Source organism: Equus caballus, chromosome 21 (genome assembly GCF_041296265.1).
Source record: "Equus caballus isolate H_3958 breed thoroughbred chromosome 21, TB-T2T, whole genome shotgun sequence".
Classification (NCBI taxonomy): Eukaryota; Metazoa; Chordata; class Mammalia; order Perissodactyla; family Equidae; genus Equus; species Equus caballus.
Genome location: NC_091704.1, coordinates 68,555,820 through 68,578,411, shown reverse-complemented (window position 1 = coordinate 68,578,411; position 22,592 = coordinate 68,555,820). Strand labels below are relative to the sequence as shown.

At 42.0% G+C, this 22,592-nt stretch overlaps 1 protein-coding gene across 2 annotated transcripts in view; it reads left to right on the top strand.

Moving 5' to 3' along the window:
• The window catches only part of ADAMTS16 (ADAM metallopeptidase with thrombospondin type 1 motif 16), a 154,604-nt gene that overhangs the window by 73,590 nt on the left and 58,422 nt on the right, over positions 1–22,592 (top strand). For both annotated transcript variants that reach the window (XM_023625871.2, XM_023625872.2), the window contains exons 12-17: positions 4,346–4,494; positions 5,889–6,061; positions 7,872–8,002; positions 9,669–9,792; positions 10,214–10,458; positions 12,470–12,608. In XM_023625871.2, coding sequence (XP_023481639.2) covers positions 4,346–4,494; positions 5,889–6,061; positions 7,872–8,002; positions 9,669–9,792; positions 10,214–10,458; positions 12,470–12,608 — 961 coding nt within the window. The remainder of the gene's footprint in view (positions 1–4,345; positions 4,495–5,888; positions 6,062–7,871; positions 8,003–9,668; positions 9,793–10,213; positions 10,459–12,469; positions 12,609–22,592) is intronic.

Sequence of the window (22,592 nt, the reverse complement as noted above, 5' to 3'; positions counted from 1 at the left end):
GCAGACCATTTTGACCTATTGTTGCTACTTTAAAAAAAGAGAGAAGCTATGGTAGGGAAAGGAAGAAATACAGCAGACAGCATATTTATTACTTACTAACTGGTAGAGAATGATAATTTTGTCCTTGAAACTTAAAAAAATAAATGATCTTAACACTCAAGAGTAATATTTTGATCCTTTTGATTTAATCTGTGATTGCATTTTTTTTTCAGAATATAAAAGACTCTTGATAAAGATATAAATATATTGGACCCAGATTGTCACTGTAACCATCTTGGTTCTATATATCTGAACTTATTAATAATACTAATGAATGTGAAAGGGAAATGTATGCCTAAATATCATTGATCTATTATGTTTAAATTTCCAAACAAATTTATCAAATCCTAAATATATTTAAATGTGATCATGAACAGAAAGGATTTAAAAATGTTAACAAACATTGCTAATATGTATTCTTATGTTAAATTATTGCAATGCTGGCTGGAGAAATGAGGTAAACTTACTTGAAAAAACAGCCAACAACCATTCATCCTGCACACCTTAATATGCTTATTTTCAGTCCTTCAAAGACAGAGAGATTGGTAATTAAATCCTTCTAGTGATATAGGCAGCATGTAAATTAATCCATGACAAAAAAAAGCTAATAAAAATGCTTTCAGTTTCTTGAAAGAAAAAATGGATATGCTGAGGTACTACAAGGCGGAAGTACCAATTGTCGCAGAAAGCCCAGGAATTTACCTGAGTATTAAGCTGCAGATGATCATCATTTTCTACACAGAATTGATAAAAATTTATTCTTCAGTTGATAGTTTGCAAAATTATGTCATCTCTTGAAAGACTGGCAGACTTTGCATGGTTGCCCTTAAGTTTCTGCTCACGCAGGCTTGGGTTGGCCCTCCAGGAGCCCTGCTTCCTTTACGGCCATGAGCTGTTTCTCCTCTGGGTAATGTTGTAGCTGTGCTGCTTCCTCAAAATAACCCCTAAATTCTTGCTACATTTTGTTTACTTTGAGAGCACAGTTAAATTGATTTTCAGTGATATTTCATATTATTTTCCCTTATGTTTCTAAATATAGCTTTTTCCTTCATGTTGAAAATAATTAGGGCATGTTAAGCCAGAATAAGTGCCTACAAATTACACAGCAAGAACGTGTTCTGCCCGGGGTCACGTGGCTGCTCAGTGGCCATGGTGGGAGGAGCATCAGAGCCTCTTGTAATGTGGGTGTTAGCTGTGTCTTCATCTATTATTGGTTCACCTGTGCCTGTGAGGTTTACTGCTTTAGAATTGTGCACTACCGGAAGTCAATATCTCAATTCTTAGAAAATTCCAGAGCAGCTGTGAGTTCTAGATGTCTGGCGAGTACTGTCCTGTTTCTCTGCACTTTTCTCTTGGATGGAAACCTGTTTCCCTCCCCCCTGCTGCTGCCATTGAGGCTCCATGTGACTGCGCATGGCAGTAGACTTGACTGAGATTTATTGCCTTTTTTAATGCCAAGCTCTATACTTAGTACATTATGTACATTTAATCCTCACAACCACTGTGTGAGCGTGAGCCTGTTGCAGCCCCCACTGTGCACTCAAGAACTCATCCCGGAAAAGGACCCTGGTTTCCTCTGTGTTCATGCCGTGAGAACTCCAAGACAAGGGGTCAGAAGCACAGCCTACATACATGTTGAAGCAAATTCTAGTTCTTTAATAATAGCAGATCCCTACATAAAAGTAAACCAGCTCTCACTGTAATTCCATTGAATATGGTGCTGGCACCTGGCCTGTGTCATTACATTGGATCTTCAGGACAACTCAGTCTGGTAGTTTCTATCATCCCTAATGATGTCTCCCTAAGGAGGACATGCAGGCTCACAGTGTTTGAATGATGTGCCCCAGGTCACACAGCTGGCAGTGCTGAGATTGAGGCTCATTTTCTACTCCACAGTGTCCATTTTGTACTTTATTGTGTTGCTTCCACAATGTATGACATGTGGATTCTGTGAACAGTGTCACAACAGGAATGTGTACCTCATCACGCCATCTCGCTTTCTAAGATAAAGCCTTCATTCATAAGCCACACTCTCCATCAACGAAATCTAAAATCATGATAAACACGGGACAGTCCTCAGAAACTTGAATGGGGTTTCAATGGTAATTTTATTATATATTTAACACAGGGAATTATATTGTATATTTAACCCCTGACCTACTCACTGCTGGGCCCAACAGCTCTGTGATCTTCGTGAAATTGTACTCAAAATTGTGTGAGCATGTGTGTGTGCGTCTGTGGTTGTGTATCTACATGCACCTGTGTATCCCCCAGCCTCTTTGGGAGAAGATATAGTGCTTTCTCCTTAGAGTCTCAGAAAGGTTTTTAAAAAATAATTTTTAAAAGGATAGTCATTTAAGGACATACTGGCAAAAATAGCAAAAGATGAATTTGCAAGACTTTTAATTGCAGCAATAATTATTGTAACAAAAGATCAGAAATGATGCAAATGTCATGAAGAGGGGACTGGTTGAAAAAACACCTAATGGAATGTTTTGTAGCTGCAACAAAGAATGAGGGCTATGTCTACGTACTTCTGTGGAACGATCCACAGAATATATTGTTAAATGGAAATGCAGAATGGAAAATAATTTGTGTTGTGAGCTATCATTTATCAAAGAAAAGGAAATACTAATCTATGTAGTCATCTTCTTACATTAAGAAATAAAAGGATAAACCCTAAATTTTGAAAAAAATTAAATTTTGTATAATTTTAAATAAAATTAGACCAAATTTTATTAAAGTAACCCCTAAATACCAAAAGCAAAATTAAATTATTTAGCCTAAATCTATATCAAATTGTTGGCCTAATCATAATGACAACAGAGGAATTATTTCAAGTGACTTTAAAATCTCAAAATGTTTTCTGAGTTATTCACCTTGTTGATTATTGCTTTCGTGTTTGCTGTCTTCGGCATTAGAAAGCTCTGACCAGATGGTTGTTAAAAGTGACACAAAAACAATCGTGGCACATGCCCGACTTCTCCCTCCTCCCCCACGGTCCTGCCCACGTCAGGAGAGCTGGCCTCCCTGTCTCCACACCAGGCCTCCCCTCTCACTCATGAGCCCATCAGGGGAGCAGGTGCCTGTTCCCAGATGCACGCCCCTCACTGAGCTGGGGGCACAGAGAGACTGTGGGGCTTTGTTCTGTCACCTGGGGTGAGAGCAGGTGGTAATGAAAGAGAGACTTTTTGTTGCTTATAGAAAAGAATTGAATTGAATAGATAAGAATTTAGTCCTCAGAATTACTTATGTCTTTAAATTCAATTTTTCTCCCTTAAATAATGTTAAATCAACCCATTTGTAAATGCCATTACTATATGTCAACAATGGTCCAATATCAGCTATTTGATGTGTTTTAACCTCACATCAATTAATAGTTAAAGTCTTGTTTTTTGCCTCTTTTAAAAGCAGCATTTTTCTCTCAGTACAAATGTGGTGTCTCTAGACTTGGGGAGAGAAGAGTAGACTTCACTCCACTCCCCCCCGCCCAGCCCACAGGCCAGGCTCTGCTGCTCCACACGGGCCAGCGACAAGGGGCGAGCATCTGCCTCTCCTCCTTGGAACAGATGGCCTGGGTCTTTAAGAACCTTGAAGTCCACACCAAACCAATGCCATTGAACACGATGGTAGACCTTGTGTCGCCTTTATGGGTGGTGGACGTGGAGAAACCACATGGACTTTAGCGTTGCGTTGACAGTGATGAGCACTCCTCTTGACTCAGGGGAGCCGACAGCGTCTCCAGCCTTGTAGGGACAGGTGGAGCTCTGTGTGGCTTGTTTCATCTCAGAAAGCTGTGTGACCTCTGACCTGCTTCAATTAATAAGCCCACGCTCAGAGCCCAGGTGCTTTGAAATGAAAGCACAGAGCATCAGCCAGAAATGACAAGGTGTTGAGTCTCAGGGAACCTCCAGCTGGACTTTTCTACCGGAGACTCAGGTTGCTTTGCAAATGAGATATGAAGAGCACCTTGTTTTCAGGAGGGGTCAGAGTCCCCTCACCGGAGAGCCGAACAGGCAGACTGAATGTTCGTGCAGCTCTGCTTAATTAAATGTGTTAAGTTCCAGCAGCTCAGATGTTAGAAAATGATTTTTCTATTTATCCTCCCTTTACATGGATTTATAAAACAGTGCTGGGTTTAGAAAGTAAGAAGAAATGACATTAAATTTATTTGTATTACACGCTGCTTGAGGGTAGGCATGTTAGTATCTGCCTATTTTACCGAACTCCCCACGACTGAGCTTTGCGGTAGAGATGAATCCGCCTATTGGACCATGAGACACATCAACTTTTTTTTAACTTTCAGTGGTGCCGCGGAGGGCAGTGTGTGAAATATGGTGATGAAGGCCCCAGGCCCACGCATGGCCATTGGTCTGACTGGTCCCCTTGGTCTCCTTGCTCCAGAACCTGTGGAGGAGGGGTGTCTCACAGAGAGCGCCTGTGCACGAATCCCAAGTAAGCACGTCCAACTTCCCTCCTCACGAATGAGCAGTTTCTATGCTACGAACTTTCCCAACAGTGTGGGTAGCTAAGCTCAGTAATATTAATTCTGTACATCACATATTACCGTAAAAAACACTAAGAAAGCAAGCATTTTACTCAAGCGTTTCTTAAACAGTGATATCTCTTTGATGTAATTTAAGATGCTTATAACTACCTGACCAGAGCAAAAATAACAGACCCAATAGTGATATTCAGGAAGGGGGTTTTAACCACATTTACGTGAAACACCAAAGGTCTGCCTAAAATAAGTAAATAGGTCATAAGAAAAGTATAGAGAACACAAATGAAATAAGAATCAATAAGAACAATTCATCCATATAAGTAGAAAACCAAATTTTTGGGTTTCCATCAAATATATTTACTTTTACAACGTGTAGTCTAATTGTGGCCTTCTGTTAGAAGACAAGAATGTTAAAAGCAGTCACCAATGCAGTGGAATGAAAGGGATTTTACATCCTCCTTTTGGACATATATTTGATTAAGATATAAAATACTACCCTTATTTTAGTCCTGTCTTTACCTCATGAGACCCAACAGGTACCCTGCATTGATAGGATGAACCTCGAACATGCCCTCATTCATGTATGCACGTGAGTTCTCGGGGTGCGCAGGGGGTGTTTTCTGTCAGCGCCAATCAACAGAAGGTGACTGCTTCTTTGGACTCCATCCGTGTCCTGGCCTTGTCACAAGGAGGTTGGTAGTGGAAAGAAGTTTCCATCTGGAAAGCGAAGTAGCTGGACTTCAGTCTCAGTTGTGCTTCTACCAACTGTGCAATCCTGGGAGAGCCGCCACCCTCGCTTTGTCATCCCCTCCTTTATGGACTGTAGAGAATAGCCATGCTTGCCCCACCTGCTGCGGAGGGATGCTGGGAGGCAGCGAGGAACAAATACAGGCAAACCCGCTTTCCACATCCTGACCTGTTCTTCCAGGGTTGCAAGTAATACACGCAATAGAAAAGGAAAACACTACTCATATTGTTAATATGTGAGAAAACGCCAATGATGACTTAGAAATGCACTTTCCTCATTGGTGACTGTAAGTAATTTAACATTATCTGCTCCATCTCTCCAATAAGCCTAAAATTTCAAGGAAGGGATGAGTACTATTAAAATGTCAAGTTTCAGGGGCCACCTCAATGGCGTAGAGGTTAAGTTTGTGTGCTCCACATCGGCAGCCCAGGGTTTGCAGGTTCGGATCCCGAGCAAGGACCTACACACTGCTCATCAGCCATGCTGAGGTGGCATCCCACATACAAAAGAGAAGAAGGTTGGCATAGATGTTAGCGCAGGGCCAATCTTCCTAACCAAAAAAAAGTAAAGGTTCCAACTGTGAAATATTTTTTCCAGACCATCACATGGAGGGAAGTTTTGTGAGGGTTCAACTCGCACTATGAAGCTTTGCAACAGTCAGAAATGTCCGCACAATAGTGTTGACTTCCGCACCATGCAGTGTGCCGAATTCAATAGCAAACGGTTCAGAGGATGGCACTACAAGTGGAAACCTTACACTCAAGTAGAAGGTAAATCTCAGATCCTGCTTTCTCCTAATAGACCTGTCCCTTATTATCTTCACACCATAAAGAATGACGTGATTGATAGTGTGGTGTTCAGATAAATCAAATATCGCCAGGTGAGGTCAATGTCACAGATTCTTTCCTGGGGGTTAGTTTGATCCTGCCTTTCCCATGGCTACTGGCATCTTATCTAAATGTGACCAGCTGTGTGGTCATAAATTAACAAGCCAGATAGAGAGCATGTGTCTAATACCATGAAATCTTCCAAGAAGTGATAAAAAATTCAAATTAGATGATTTATTGAGAAATGGATCAATGTTTTCTTTTAATTCCACATCACAGTAGTTGATGGTAATACTGCCACAAGCCTGCCATTCATTGAACACTTAGAATTGCCAAAGATGAAAGGAAAACTTTAGTATCTTTTGGAAAATCAGATAATTTTCAAGTATACTATATTTGGAAAGCCTTGATCTGTAACTATAAACCAAGAAGTTTATTTGTACCATATGTAAGATTTTACTCTCCAGTTGGAGATAAATATGTATTATTCATTTGATTATAATAACTTGAACTTGGTAGCTCAAGTGGCATAATTTAAGGAGAAATTCAAAGAACACCTAATCATCTCATTCTTTGAAAGTGGGCATGAATTGTCCAGGCAATGCTTGGGAGTACATAAGCTGGGCCATCTCATCTGACATTTACTTTCATCATCCCAATATACATATAATGTTTTCATGGTGGGAGCTTTATGAAGTTAGTAAATTCTGAAGGGAAAATTGTAAGCAGTTTCACACAAAGAAGTTTTGGTTGTGTTTTTACTCCCAAATTCAGTAAAAATTAAGCCAATGAGAAACAAGTAGACAGGAGAGAAAAGTAGAAAGTTCTTTGAAATTGGGCTCAAAAAAGACGTGTACCACTCCTGGCTTTGATAGTCTTCAGTAAATAAATTCATTACTCGTGAAAGTACATATGAAATTTGATTCTTAGAATCATTCAATTGGGTCTCCACTTGTATAATAAAGAAAATATTTGTAGATGAGTCTTGGTCCTGTGAAAACTCCTAAAGCAGACAAAGGTTTCATCATTAACTCTTCCTTTCTTTACTAAGAAGAGAACAAAGGGAAAAACGTTTTCTAAAAATGTTCATATTTAACTATATAAATCATAAATCCTTGAAATGGATTATCAAGATACGAGATGAATTTAATCTGCCAATTTTAAGTATATAATGATAGCTATGTTCTCGATGTATCAGTATTTTTTGACAATCCATTATATTTATAGAAAATGTTCTCTGGAGATTTCCTCTAAAAGTTATTCCCTCTATCAGCTTAAAAATATTATGTATTTCATCAAATGCATTAGCTACTAATAAATTCAGTGATTATTTTAATTCTTTTATTACATTTTATTTGTAAGAATTTTGTATATTGCTACAAAATGATAGAGGAATTTTTTGTGCTTCTATGAGAGAGTAGTTAACTATACTAGTAAACAGTTGAGCAGTAATATTGTAGTTCAAGTCAACAAATATTTATTGACTGCCTACTATGTGCCAACCTCTGTGTAAAGAAAAAGGATCCCTTAAAGGACAGTAAAAATTAATAGTGAAGCTTGAAAACATAAAATAAAAGGGGAAAAAAAACTAGCCTAATGAGAAACCATTAAGAAAATGTCTTTGCAATGTGTTATTGTGTGGGAGTTATTTTATGGGCAAAAAGGAAAAAAAGTCTATCTAAAATTTAGAGCAAAAATGATCAGAGCTTAAGTATCTTTCTTATTTGTGTTTGTGTGTGTATTTCTTTTTAAGATCAGGACTTATGCAAACTCTACTGTATCGCAGAAGGATTTGATTTCTTCTTTTCTTTGTCAAATAAAGTCAAAGATGGGACTCCATGCTCGGAGGATAGCCGTAATGTTTGTGTAGATGGGATATGTGAGGTAATAATGATTGTTCATTCATTCAACAAACATCTCCAGACAGTGTGCTTTGTGCCAGGCATCCTGTAAGGGGTTAGAGCAACCAGACATTTAAAACACATCCTTTCCCTCCAAGTCACAGCCCAGTGGGGAAGACAGCCAGATGAATACATACTGAGACACCCAGTGGCCTGTTGCAGTGGAGCATGGGGAGAAGGGAAGAGCCGATTCTCTTTTAGCTGTGGATCTGGGAGAAGTGCAGGGTTCCTTGGAGAAGGGAGCATCAGAGCCAGATCTGAAAGGGTGAGTTGGCAGAGGAGTGCTAGGGGAAGCAGAGAGGGGAACGTGGTGGTGCAAGGCAGCATGAGTTGGTAGGAACTGATTCAGTCATCAGAGTAGCCGCAAGGCAGGCAGGGCTGGGTGTGGGGAGAGCAGGGAGGGGCTCTCAAAGCGCCATTGCTCTGGAGATGAGGAGTTGGGGCTTTATCCTCCTGTCCCTGTAGAACAGGCACTGGGTTCGGATGGGGAATGAGCCAGGTCGCAGGGTCAGTTGCTGTAGCTGGGCAGTAGCAAGGAGAGTAAATGAAGGCAAGGATAGCTTTGAGCCTAGAGGCCATTGCACCTATTGTAGGGGTCTCTTCTGTCAGAGAGGGACTTAGGAGATAGGCCGGGGGAGATGTGGTGGCTAAGTGACATGAAGCTCTGAGCTTCCCTTTTCGTCAATTATTAGTTGATTTGTTAAATACCTCATTATTTTTAGGTATTCTTAATGATGCAGTGTCACAGTCCCTTATTTGTAATTCTGAAATTCAAAAAGCTGTGAAATGGAAAGTTTATTTGGCTCCAAAATATAAGCTGGCCTGAATTTGTTTGGTGGTAAAAACATTCCCTGAACTGATGTGAGACTATTTTTCAGTTTTATTTACCCTGCGTAGTGTGAAGATGTGTGCATTTTGCTATAGAAACATCATTGCTATTATAGGCCCTGCTGGGACTCTCACATTATACACACAATATGTTAATTACTTTCGTAAAATCCAAAAGACTCTGAGTTCTGAAATGCATCTGGCCCTAAGGATTTCAAACGAGGGATTGTGGACTATAGTTATTTTATTTCTGAATGGATTTTTTACATATATAGACTGTAGTCTTTGTTAGGAAATGTAAAACTAGCCAGCATCGTAGAAATTATAAAGAGCTCCTAAAAGTCTAAGACAGTAAACAAATATGTCCTTTCCATAATTTACCACTGGGAATAATTTCCACGTGTTACTTTTTTGCCATTGCACAAGGCTGTTCAAAACACAATGGCATATTCCCATGGACCCTAGTGAGGACACAGTGCTTGTCATTTACAGTAAGAGCTTTACGTCAGTCTGAAATTTACTGTTATCTCCAAAATGTCAACCTGATAGATTTAATTGAGGGCTCAAGATGCTGCAATCATGTCTCAATACTAAAGAGAATAGGCTATGTTTCTTGTTTAAAGGTTTCCTCCTTTGGATCTGAAGAGGAGGGTTACGGTCTCGCTGTGCACATATTGGGTATCCAATAAATATTTGTTAACTTTCCTGTGTTGGTGAAATTTTCAACTATTGCGGGGAGGAGGTTTCTTGCTGGAGGTTTGTGACTTCGCTCTTATTGTCTTTTCTTTCACGAATGACGTGTGACCTTGTGGGTCCCCCAGAGAGTTGGGTGTGACAACATCCTTGGATCCGATGCTGTGGAAGACTCTTGTGGTGTGTGCAAGGGAAACAACTCGGACTGCACGACACACAAGGGCCTCTATGCCAAGCACCACCGCACCAACCGTGAGTACGCCGGAGCTGCTGCAGGGCTGAGGAAGGGGATGGAAGCCGGCCCTTCCTGGTGGGGAGAGCTTGAGCTGCAGTGGAAAGAGCAGAGTCCTGTACAGTTCTACACCGTCTGCTTTCCTGCTCCCAAAACGCTTCGCTTCTCAATTCGTTTGTTTTGATTGGAAGTGGTTGCTAGGTTATTTGAATTAAAATGGTTCTTAGGAATAGTGAAAATTACAATAACTCTGCTCTAACTAAAAAAAAGAAAGTCATTTATAGGATTAATGTAACTGATTGCCAAAACAGATCTTTTCCAAGTTCCAAATGTGGCTTCTCGAGTTTTAGTTATGGAGAATGGAAAGTGCTTGGGGATTTTGCCTTGGCGCTGGTGAATGAAATGTCCCATTCTTCCCTTCTCCTGTTTTCTTTAATTTAGAATATTATCAGATGGTCACCATTCCTTCTGGAGCCAGGAGTATCCGCATCTATGAGATGAACGTATCTACCTCCTACATTTCTGTGCGCAATGCCCTCAAAAAATACTACCTGAATGGACATTGGACGGTGGACTGGCCTGGCAGATACAAGTTTTCAGGCACAGCCTTCTACTACAGACGGTCCTACAAGGAGCCGGAGAGCTTAACCGCTGTGGGGCCAACCAACGAAACGCTGATTGTGGAGGTAGAATCCAGCCTCTTGGTTTCAGAGCTTGGATTTGGGGTCTTATGGTATTTTTGTGGGTTAAAGGCTATTGGCATAATTTTAAGTACATAGAAGAATGTTTGCCATTAGATAATGTATCACAAACAAGACTAATCAATTCATAGACTGAATGGGGCGGTGGACTTGTTTTTAGCATCTTTCATTTCCAGGTGCATGATTCAATTTGTATTTACGCCCACTGTGTGGTTCCCATTTTAAGATCTTTATCCATAAACTTCTACAAAAGTCTGCTTCTCTCCTGTAAGCTGTGAGAAACAGATGCTCTCTGGGGGCTCCCTCGGTGCCTGTGTTTTGGGTGAGACCAGCATTCCACCGAATCCTGGGGAGCAGGAGCAAGATGAGAACCCAGACCAAAGCCCAGTGGTGTGGACACATGGGCCCAGTGCCCAGCAGGCGTGGGGATACACAAGCCCCCTCCTGACCCCATGCTCTGCTGTTTTCTGCCCACGACTACAGGGGCTCACAGACACAGTTGGGCATCTTCTGAGAACATAATTTGTCCCCGTGGGACTGGGCAGATGATGGCGGCAGGCAGGGGATGTGCTAACTCCCTACCTTTTCATATTTCTGTGCACAATTAAAGAAAAGTGCTTGGTTCAGAAGTCACCCCAGCAGCCCACTCATAAGTCTGCAGATGGGAGTGGCCCAGATGCCCCCCCTGGTCTCTGGCCCAGCCGCCCCTCCTAAGTCTGCAGATGGGCATGGCCCAGATACCCCACCAGTTCTCTGGCCCAGCAGCCCCTCCCATCCTCTTGTATCTTCCTGACAGATGCCTCTCCTGGTGGTCTGGGGACAGCTGCTGCCTGCATCTCCACACATCCCACCTTTATCTCCCCTGCTGACCCTGAGCTTCTCCCTCTGCCCCTTTGTAAACTTATTCATCCTGAATTCTTGCCTTGGTTATTCCTCCCTTGCCATTGCAGGCTTTTAGCTTTAATAATCATGGAGAAAGAGAGATCCATCAGGGTTGAAAATGAGTGTGGCTTCTTAGGAACTGTTCCTGACAGAAGAAGAGTTACAAAGCCTCAGGAGGCCAAGCAGGAGAGCGTCTCAATGACTTTGCAGTGCAGCCGCCTGTCCAGGGCTCGCACCCGCCCTACGACACTTTCACCAACTAGACTTGAGCTGTGTTGTCAGGGACGGGAGTGGGAGCCTGGGAGCCTGGGAGCCAGGGAAGGGCCAGTGGCTTTATCTACCGGAACATCACATCAAGGACCAGTAAGGGCTGCAAGCCTCAGAGATGGGATTTCTATTAACAGGTTAACTGTGAGGTTTCCAAAAAAACCTTCTAAACGAGATCAGCAGAGTGAATGATGCCTTTATGAGGGAAAATGTCACTGGTCCATATGATTGGGTCTCAAGCTGGGAGATGAAGAGTCCAAACGCAGTTCTCTGTGTTAAGCCATGGCTCACAGGTGTGCTTGGCATGAGAGACCATCTTTACCGGTCAGACATCGTTTCTCCCAGAACTACAGGGTACGTGCCAGCAGGCAAAGACTTCTGCATCCAGTGGCAGTAGAAAGTACTCAGACATAGCTTTGACCGTGGAGTGGAATGTGTCTCCCTGAGTGTCCTGGGTCTGGAATTCACTAGGAAGGCAGTGCTTTAGGCATTGCTTTCTGATTGCTCACATGGAGAGGACTTGAGGGGGATCCCAAGGAAGCACAGAGGGAAATAACCAAATCCTGTTGTCAGTCGCAAAGGCGTTTGAGGCCTCGTATGGAGGAATACACTAAATGTAAGGCACAAGGCTCAAATGTCTTTCCATTTTTCTAGCTGTGCTTGAGTCTGGTTGAGAGTTTATTCCTGTTTAGAAAGTTAACATAAATTTTGGAGGATGGACAGTGTTTATCATTGTAACCAACTTTTGCTTGATATTTTCGTTGCTTCAAGTAGTTTAAAACAAATTAGTTCCTATTTATTCGTTCTGCTTTAACTTGTTTGATTTTTCCCTTTTCTTATTTTGTAGCTTCTGTTTCAGGGAAGGAACCCAGGCGTTGCTTGGGAATACTCAGTGCCTCGGTCTCGGGGTGAGAAGAAACTGAGGGCACAGCCCAGCTACACGTGGGCCATCGTCCGCTCCGAGTGCTCCGTCTCCTGTGGGGGGGGTAGGTCACTTCTCATGTCTCTCCTGGTGGTGGGCATGGGGGTGCCCCAGGTGTGGTCCAGCCATGGGGCATAGGGCCGTGGGCCTCATCTCATCCTAACAAGTAGCCCCAGGGTTCTGCCTGAGGGTGGGAGTAACATTTCCAGAAGCAGAGTAGAGAGCGGTGGCCCTGAGTGTCACTTGAAAGTCTGAGCCATGAACCCCATTTCCTCTATCTCAGGGAGTGGCTTTAAGGAAGTCATTTAGTGGGCTGGTTTCTGTTTTTCATCTAATTTAAGATTTTTTTTTAAAGGATAGTTTTGCAATTTGAGGTTATTCAAAAAGTTACTCAAATGATTATATATATTATGTTGGTAATGAGAAATAGAAGCTTGCATGGACAATACACTGATATAGAGTGAGACTTTAATGGCCTTGGTCAAAAACATTTTTGAAAAGAAATTTGCTATAAAGTCATACACTGAAATTCACCCAGAAAATATAAGAATTTTATGAAAGTTGCAGTGGAAATGGCAAGAAACAACATGCCAAAAAGAAGAATTTTACATGATAATAGATTTGTCATCTAAATACCGTAAGAATTTTAAGCCCATGTTTAAATTGATAAAACTAGTTCACAGAAAGAACATTTTTAGCCAGAGCCAGTATGTCCTATCTGGTAAAAGGTGGCAAGTCAATATTGTAAATTTAGAAACAAAATACCTAATTCTATCTGATGTGTAGAGAACATACAAATTTCCACGCAAACAAATGGATTTCAGCTTTGTGCATTCCAATTTCTTAATAAGTAAGAAATTAATTTAGACAGTACCATATTTAAGTTAAGAATGGTATACAAATGAGAACTTGCATAACGTAAGAATCTAATGAGTGAATAAAGAAAAAGTAAAAATGAACTCATGCATTCTTAATAAAGAGATGAAGAAAATAAAGGAAAACTGAAAGATTAACCAAAAAAAAAAGTCTGCAAGGTTAACGCTAATGTAGTTGACATGTGTTCATTCTTCCCATTATAAACTAATAAAATATGTAAATCATATTTAAATTATGACATTCAGAGCTTTCTAAGGAAAAATATGATTCCCTTCTGCACTGAAGGATAGCAAGAAATGGTTCTAATGGTAACTGGAGAGGAGTGTACGGGGAATCCTACACTGGTGATGGGCTCAAAGGAGCTGCGATTTCACTCCATTCGGAGGAACGTGGAACAGAACTATATTTGTGGGCATCTGTGTGTGTGACGTGGGAAACTGTTTCCAGTCATACTTACCTTCCTTCTCCTCTCTTCTGATCTTATAACCATCCCTCATGCTTCTATGGATTATGTTGAATATGCTTGATTTTATGTCTCTACTTAGGGTTACCTAATAGTGTTTGATTAAATAAGCAGTATCATAAAGCCTTATATTTGTGTAAGGACATTATGATTTTCAGAACTTTTTCATATTCATTTTCATTTAGTGGAAAAAATATAAAGAATTACATGGAAACGTCTGTAAAGGATAGCGAGTCGATGACTATGTTTCATTAGGACGGTTTCATTCATATCTTCCCTTTGAATGTCAGGCATTCAGAGAACTGCTTGGTTTTCTCAGCTATTCCCAAGTGACTTGTCTCAGTATTCTGAAAAACACTGAATGGATGATTAGCGTACTTGCAAGTCACCTTATTATGCCTAAGAAATAACTCTCGCTTTGAGGTTTCTAGAGGAAATGAACCCCAAAGCCATTCCCAAATCAGCTGCCTACAGAATTGCATTATACAATCAGTGAATGCGGTGTTTGTTTTCAGGTCGGATGGAAAATCAGGACAAGCTCCTCTGTAACAGTCTTCCCGGTAGAAACCCAACCTGCTTTACGTCCGGGGACTCAGCACCTGATCAAAGCATCCCCTTGCAGGCACCTGGGAACATTCAGGGACACTTGAAAACGGCAGTCCCCTGGGGCTTGAACTGAACTGGACCCTCCCTCTCCCCTCTCAGGGTCCCCAGGTTAATTCTCTGTACAACAGGATGAAAGTGAGAAAAGTATTCTTGTTGCTTATGGAGCACCTGCCACCTGTTGTCACATACACTGTCTTGTCAAAACCTTCAACAAGATTAAGAGTAGAAAGACCCCTCCCGGGTTGGAGACGGCCAGATGAGGTTCAGGTCTTGGCTTCATCAGAGCACGTGCCACAAAATTTTGAAAGAGCTTTTTCTCTGTGAGGTTTTAAGATTTTATGACTGTCTGTGCCTGGAAGCAATCACTATTAACATCTCAGAGGGCTCAGCGTTATTCTCTCAGTCTGTAGATACCATAGGCTCAGAAGTTTGGGGAATTGCCCCAGATAACCCTGCAGGTAACTTGGATCAGTCAGGTCCACTGACTCCCATGTCCTATTCTTCGCACCACCACTAAGCTCCAACAGAACACATTCCTCACGGGCTGGTGTCTATTTACCTTCCTTAACGACGATTATTCTACAGGGGAGGCACAAAGTGTTTTCAACTTGCTGTTTGCCGTTCATAATAGAGCATTTACTGATGAGCAGGAACTGCAGCCTCTTGCACATTAGACTGAAATGTCAGCGAGTAGGAGGTGACCTCACGGAGCAGGCAATGCTTGAGTTGCATGACCGTTTAAAGGCTGAGGCTGGTCTTGTTCAGTCCCAGTATTTGATCTTTTTTCATCTCTGTTTGGTGGACTTGTCAAATCTCCCCCGACAGTCTTAAATCACATAGTTATTGGCTGAGTATTAATTACAGTGGTTTATTTTGAGGCAGGGGCTTTTAGTTCTTCAGACTTGATCATAAGTGGTTATCTTGATTAAACTGTTTATCAGAATTCACCATCTATACCTTTCTGAACGTGGAAGTTTCAAAATTTGATGTTATCTGTTGGCACAAATCTTTGAGAACTAAATCCTTAGTTACCTTAAGTTTATAAAAAGCTTCATTAGTTCTGTGCTATTTAGAGCCTCTAATGATTACTCGTCATAGTAATTACTTTGAAAAGATAAGTCAGGTTATTTAAATTCTGTATTATCTGAAAATAGCACATTTAACTGCCTAAATGGAGGATGATGTTTTAATATTGGAGGGTAACAATTCAAACAGTGGAGGATGACATTTCTAAATGAATATCATTTTCACTTTTTCAATTTTGTGAGAGAATATCTAGCTTCACCAGTGAATCTGATGGAAATGGCACTTTATCCCTGTTCTCATTTCTTAGTGGCTTGGGTCAGTGCATCACCGAACAATTCCCAACTGGATTCCCAAAGGAACAGGGAAAGCATAGATACCATTTTCATTTTATCTGTGTATTTTGTATTTTTAAAATCTCTACTTGCGTAGACCTCCCAATATCCCAGATTTTGAACCATTTAAAATATCCTTTCTTAGCTATTTCCTTGTGACTTTATTGTCTCCAGGGGGATTTTTAAGGAACTAGTTGGGGAATTAATGAACTGGGAGAAGACACCTGGAAAATTCCCCAGTGTCTTGCTTCATTCAAGAAATGTTACCTGGCACAGTAGAGGAAGGGTAATTCTTTTTTATTTAAAGAGGTCCCATTCCTTGTCTGTTCTAAAGGACTCATCTCGCCATAGAATATAAGATTTTCTAATAGACACAGGGCAGATGGCGTCTTTCATCTTCTTGTATGACAAGCTTCCCTGTCCCTTTTTCCTCTCCACTCACTTTTATGATATAACCACGTTTTATTTCAGTGATCCCGCTTACGTTGGCCCTGACTGGACTGTCAGTGTCTGGGACATTGGTGGTGGTGTAACGACCACACAATGAGACATGAAGCCCAGGGTCTTGTTAGGAACCAGCTTAGCTGATCGCATCAGACTCCAGGATGGAGACTTTTAGACATCTTGATGACTTCGCTAGATTCTTGTTTACAGCGTAAAGTCATCAGCCATTTCTCAAAATCACATATGCTGTAGCTTTTAAAAATAAGCCTCCATGATTCAGTTGGTTCAGAATATTTCAAATAACTAATCTCAGACCTCTGATTCACTTCCAAATGAAAGGCTTATTAAAATTTGGCTTACAGTTGTGTTTTAAACTCTCCAGTATGCATCGTGCAGTGTCTGGGGATGATGTTTTTATTTCAAAGGAAAATATTCATGTGATTCATAAAGTTCCCCAGACAAATCTTAAAACCGGCTTGTAAACCTACCTCTCATACTTTTCCAGTAATATTCTCCTCGCCCTCTACAGATATTTTTAAAGCGTAAACTTTAACTAGTTCAGTGGTTAGGCTTAGAAAATAGAATGAAATCATTAGCAACCTTATTTTGTTGATAGCAAACCATTCATTCACTCCTTCGCTTGTTGAGTCAGCAGATTGGGAGTACTGATCTGAACCTCAAGCTTCGTAAAACCACGTGGGGAAAATGCAGAGACCTCTGTCTATGAATTGAATGATGAAATATTAACATAGTTGTTACTTTAACAGTATTTAGTGATCTTTTAGCATAGTAGTTAATCGAAGTACAATATATCTGTGCATCTCAACCAAGCAATTGAGTACTTCAATCCAGTAATTCTTCCTTAAATGTGTGAAGCACTATGCTGAGTTCTGAGTCCGTAAAGAAAAATGGTATATCCTGGCCCAGTCCCCAAAAACATGGACAATCTAGAGAGAGGAGTTATGACATACACATGCATGACAATGCAAGATTCTAGACTGGGTCAAGTGCAAAGGCCTGTGAGGGCCTCAGGAACATGGCACAGAGAGAGTAACATTGAGCTGTACCTTGAATATCTGTCTCAGGCAGAGTTAGAGAGCTGAGAGCTTTTGAGGAAAACAGTTCTTTTCAGCTCATATTACTCATCTAATTGGCTAAAATCTAGAACTTTTTCACAGGAACTGCTTCAAATTAGATCTTCTCCATACTTACTTTGTGTGCTGGAATGTACCAAATCTTAGAGCAAGTCGACTCTGTCATTTTTTAAACTTTATCTAAAGGGTTTGGTGTGTCCTTTTAGGTCTCAGAGATCAACTTAAAATGATTCTGGCTCTTTCTTCCCTTCTTTGGGTCACCTTTGAACCAAGTTCATAAAAATGCCTTCTATATTTTTGTCCAAGATACATTAGAAACCACATTATCCCCCACTTTTGCCCTCTTAACCCCAAAAAGCAGAGGAGAGGAAAAAAAGTCTTGTCTCCTGGAGGGAGGAGCATGTTCCTCACAGGCCTGGGCTGTGTGATGTCCACCCCTTCAAGTGTACTCACAGGTCCAGGGTAAAACCAGGAAGCCCACCACTCCCCAAGGGGCGGGAATCCTTCCCCGTTCCCGGAGTCTCTCCAGGTCCTGCAAACCTCCCCTTAGCAGGGGTGTTGGGTTCAAGCATCTGTCAGAGCCCCCTGCCCCTTTCACATTCCCGTCACGTGCTCATGGCCAGCTCTTCTCCATCGTCCTCCTCCTGCGGGTGTGTGCACACATGGGTTTCAAGTCCTGCCACCTACTTCTCTGTTAACCAAACTCGGAACCTTAACAACCGGTAATAACTGACTTCAACAAGATGAGTGGCACCTCCCTCTGTCAATTTTGACAGCTCAGCCGGTCAGGGAAGTTGGGGAGTTGGGCCAGTTCCCTGTTAAGCAGACTAAACACATGAGGATGTCACGGGCTGTCCGCAAATGATCGTCATCAACACCCTCCAAGTTCTGGTGCACGTTAGGATGCCATATGCTCAGCGCGATCAAGCCAGGCATAGCTGTCACTTAAACACACCTGGGAATTATTTAAAGTCTCAATTCACTCATTCTGGTTTCCTGCAGTTATCTTCCCTCTTCCGATTTCAAGGTTCTTCAGTGCTCATGCATCACATATCCGTAACATCTCTAGCACTCGCGATAGAAATGATGCATGCTTCTCATGAGACTGCATGCATCCATTTTTGGAGTATTTTCCAGTTTTCTGTGTAGTTTTGCTGAAATGATTGGTTTCTTTTTCTTTATAAGAGAAGGATGGGGCTTTTGGCAACAGCTGGAATTCATTCTCTAGTTAGAATTATTGAAAACTTGGAGATTCTTCGATAAAAGCATAGCCTTTAAGTCTGAATACTCCTCTTCCAGATACTTTGGCAAAATATGAAGGCTTTAAAATGATTTCCAAAGAACTAGCTGGAGCTGGTTTCTGTAAAGGATAAAAATAGAGCCTGATCACATTGCTCCCCACCTTCCGTGGCCGGGATTCAGCTTTGGGCTTTCCCCAGGAAAGGATTGTTCTCTCTGACTTTCTTAATTTATCCTTTGAGTTTTATACTCTTCTCCTCTCTTATCTATTAATATGGGTCATTTTAGAAAATTGGTTGGCTTGATTCTGACATTCCCATGAACTATGCGATGTTTTCTTTCTGACAAATAGTTGAGTGATTGTAAGCACTGTTGAGAAATTCCTTCACAGATGCACCCTTGGTCAGAGACGTAATACCTGACTGTCCATAAGCATTCAGCTAAATAGCTGAGCAGACCCCATGCCATCACATGAAACTCATCCGAAAACATGATTAGCTACAACCTGGTGTAAAACTAGAACTTGAAAGTTCTAAATGTTATTGGACATAGGGATGTCTACATATATTTTTATTTTCTCAGACTTTTCAGATATTTCAAAATGGTCAAAGGAAGAAATATTTAAATTCACTTTTATGTCTATTATTGTTTATATGTGCTGGGGAAATGGATTTTAAATTAAAATCTGGAGCATCTTTACCACCCACAGTTGGATTTGACCTCCCAAATTCATTCACCATGCACTGTCCAACTTTTGGATCCCTGACCATTTTAATGTGGGACAAAGCACAGTGCCTAGTGTCACCAGGCTAAATCTCTGTGAAAATCTTGTCTTTTGGGAAATGCTGTGACTTGATTGGAGATCCAAAGCCAGTTGTGTTTCCCAGCATCCGTGTGTGGATAGGCAAATAACCCCCAACCTGGTCAGGCCACATTTTGATGCCTGAGGGCACACACCCTGGGACTGTGGGCACTGCTGTGTGCCATCTCCCATTTGGTTTCCAAGTGTTTCTAAGGATCCCTTCAATTAAGAAGATACGCAGTTGATTTTTGCCATTTCAGTTTTAATAGTCTAGGATGTGGCTTCCCTGGTCCGTCCAGTAAGCACTTGGCATGCAATGTATTATTCATCTGTGTGTGTTCCTGTGGACTGTGAGCCCCTGTAGCTTGAGGAGCCTGGCCTGTGGGCTCACAACGCAGAGCTAGCAAGAACGCCCAGCCCACGACCTCCTCAACCCACCCCTGTTTGCTCCTTTATTCACCATCTGACTTAATCGCGGTGAAAATGTGATGAGACATCAGGTGCAAATCTCCTTTTGACAATGCAGAAGCAAAGGTAAATGGCTAGGCCATCACCAAAAGGATATTTTCTGTATAAACTCCCAAGTCAGTCTCTACAGGATGCCCGGGATCTGGGCACATGGATTGATTGCCTGAAAATGAAAAAGCGCCCTGCAGATGAAAGAATCAGTCTTGTGCATCCTCCCACCTCATCATTCCAATGTCTATTGTAGTGGGCACTGCCTGGATTGTTTTGCCCTTTCTTTGGCTTTGATTCTTTTCTGTACCAGTTTCATGTTCGTAACAGAAGCTTTCTCATTGTTTTGAACTTTTTCTTGAGTCTGAGGGAGGGATTTTTGTAACCCAGTTGCGGTGTCCCTGCATCTGTAGCGTGTCTTTGCCGGGCCTTACTCACCAATTATGAGCTCTAAGAGGCCCTCAGGCAGTAGGCCATGGGCCCCGCCACCCCAGCAGCACCACTGCCGATCTCCTTGGCCTGGACATTTGTCTTCTTGGCCTGTTTACTCCTCACATGTCTGCTTTTGTTATTTCCTGTACTCTCTCTGTGGTTTAGGTTCTATGACAGGGATGGAACGGTCTTTGGTGGTGGTTGGTTGGTGACGTTTGCTGTTTCTTATTAGCTGCTGCGTCCTTAGGATCTAGCACAGTGCCCTGAGCATGCCAGGAGCCAAGTGTATATTTGTTGAATGGACGAATGCAAGATCTCAACCACTTTTTGATTTGTAAATATGCAAGGGCCATGTATGGGAATAGTGATGTGGGATCAAACTGCTGTTACCCAGAAATACCCCTCCCCTCAGGGGCTCCCTCATGCCTCTCTTTGTCCTGCTCTGAGAAGTGACTTTCCTTCTTTAGAATTCCGGCTTCCTTGCTTCCAGGCATATTCTCAGCTCCCACTGAAACAGAGTTTAAGAAACTGTCCTCAGTGTATGAAGAGTTCTGAGACAGAAAAGGTTGTGAGTCTCCCGCTGCCTCAAACAAAACTCAAACAGATTTCTACATGTGTATGTTACATTGAATAGAAAGACCAGGCCACCAGGTGACTCACCATGCTAAGGTGAGCTATAACATACAGTGTGGTGGCCTGGACCAGACTGCCAAGGATCAAGTCCTGCCCCGCCTCTTGAAAACTTGTAACCTTATGGGCTACTTATGCCTTTTACCATTAATGAGCTATGTATAAAATGAGAATAGTAATGTAACCTACTGTACAGGGGTCTTTTAAGGATTGGATGAGAGAATGCCCGTAAAGCTCTTACCACTTTGTCTAGCCAAATAAATGTCAGTTTCTATTCTTTTCTGTTAATGTTGTAGCTTTGCCTAAGAAATTGGACAGTTTGGGTTATTGGACGGTTTAGGTTACTAAACTCTTGAAGCCAGAGGGAATTCCATAATAATCTTGTTATTCATGCGGCCCCAGGACAGGGCTGATGAACACATTTCTCCGTGTTTTGGATTATGCTGCCATCTTCAAAGTAGTGTATATTTGTTGAATGGATGAATGTGTACACATGTGTGTAAAGGCATGTGTGCACGTGCAAGTGCACTTGGAGTGTACATGTGTGTATGTGTCTGTGTGTGCATGGATATGCGGGTTTGTAGCCGCTTCAGCTGAGTGGTCAAAGTGTGACGCGCCACTTTCCTGCTGGAAGGGGACAGAGGCCAACAGGCAAGATGCTGAGACAGCTGAGGGGCAGTGGTGCGAAAGGAGAGCAGTAAGTACTGCCTGGAGCTTCAGTTTGGATAACAGATGAGTTTGTTTCTTTTATGCAGCGTTTTAAAGCAGATAGAGAGAAGTCGTCCTATAAAATGTGTTCTGATTTCTCAGCTCCCTGGGTGGATTGTGCCTTTCCTGGACTGACTCAGGTCTTCACCAGCTGTTCAGTCCTGGCACCTGATATTTTGCGGCAGCACATAGCTCTGTGACATGGGCAGTCCAGGCCTGCTGACGCTGCAGAGCCATTGGCGCACACTAACTGCCCAGTCCATCATTCCATTTGGTATTCTGAAGCCTATTTTGTATAGGGTTTTTGTTTCCCCTTTTTGATTCCAGGCTGACATTTTGTCATCTGTCCTTGATGGTATACTGGCCTCTAACACCTGCTCTTACTCAAGAACTTAGTACTTTAGGTCTTGGTAAACGCCGAACCCAAGATCTTGAATATGCAAATTACATGTATATGGGGAGCAAAAGTCTCTGATTAAGGACCGCAGGAAAACCATTTGTAAAATAGACATAGACATTGCACCTGAACCTGAGGGTCATTTTTTTTGGTTAATTTTTAGTTCTGGCCATTTTTCCCACGGGTGAGGCTACTGGATGGTTGAAATGTAGTAAGCACGATGCGATGACCAGACAGCTGTAAAGCAGGAGTTAGAGAGAGGATTTGGAGGGAAACCCAAAGGGAGCATTGATCAGACAGGAACCACGCAAAAATTAAGGGAGGACATCAGGGGTGTGAAGGAAGAAGTGCAGGCGCTCTTGGTCAAGCCTATGGGCTCAGATTTTCAAGTCCTTGAGTGAAGGAAGGACCTTCTGAGCTCACGGGATTCTCCATCGCCCTGGTGTAACTGTGAAAATGGTCTCTTAAAGCATAACCTAAACCCGTTCCCAAGGAGCCTGGCCATATGACACCAAATGCTCTTCAGAGTTCAGGTGTGATGCC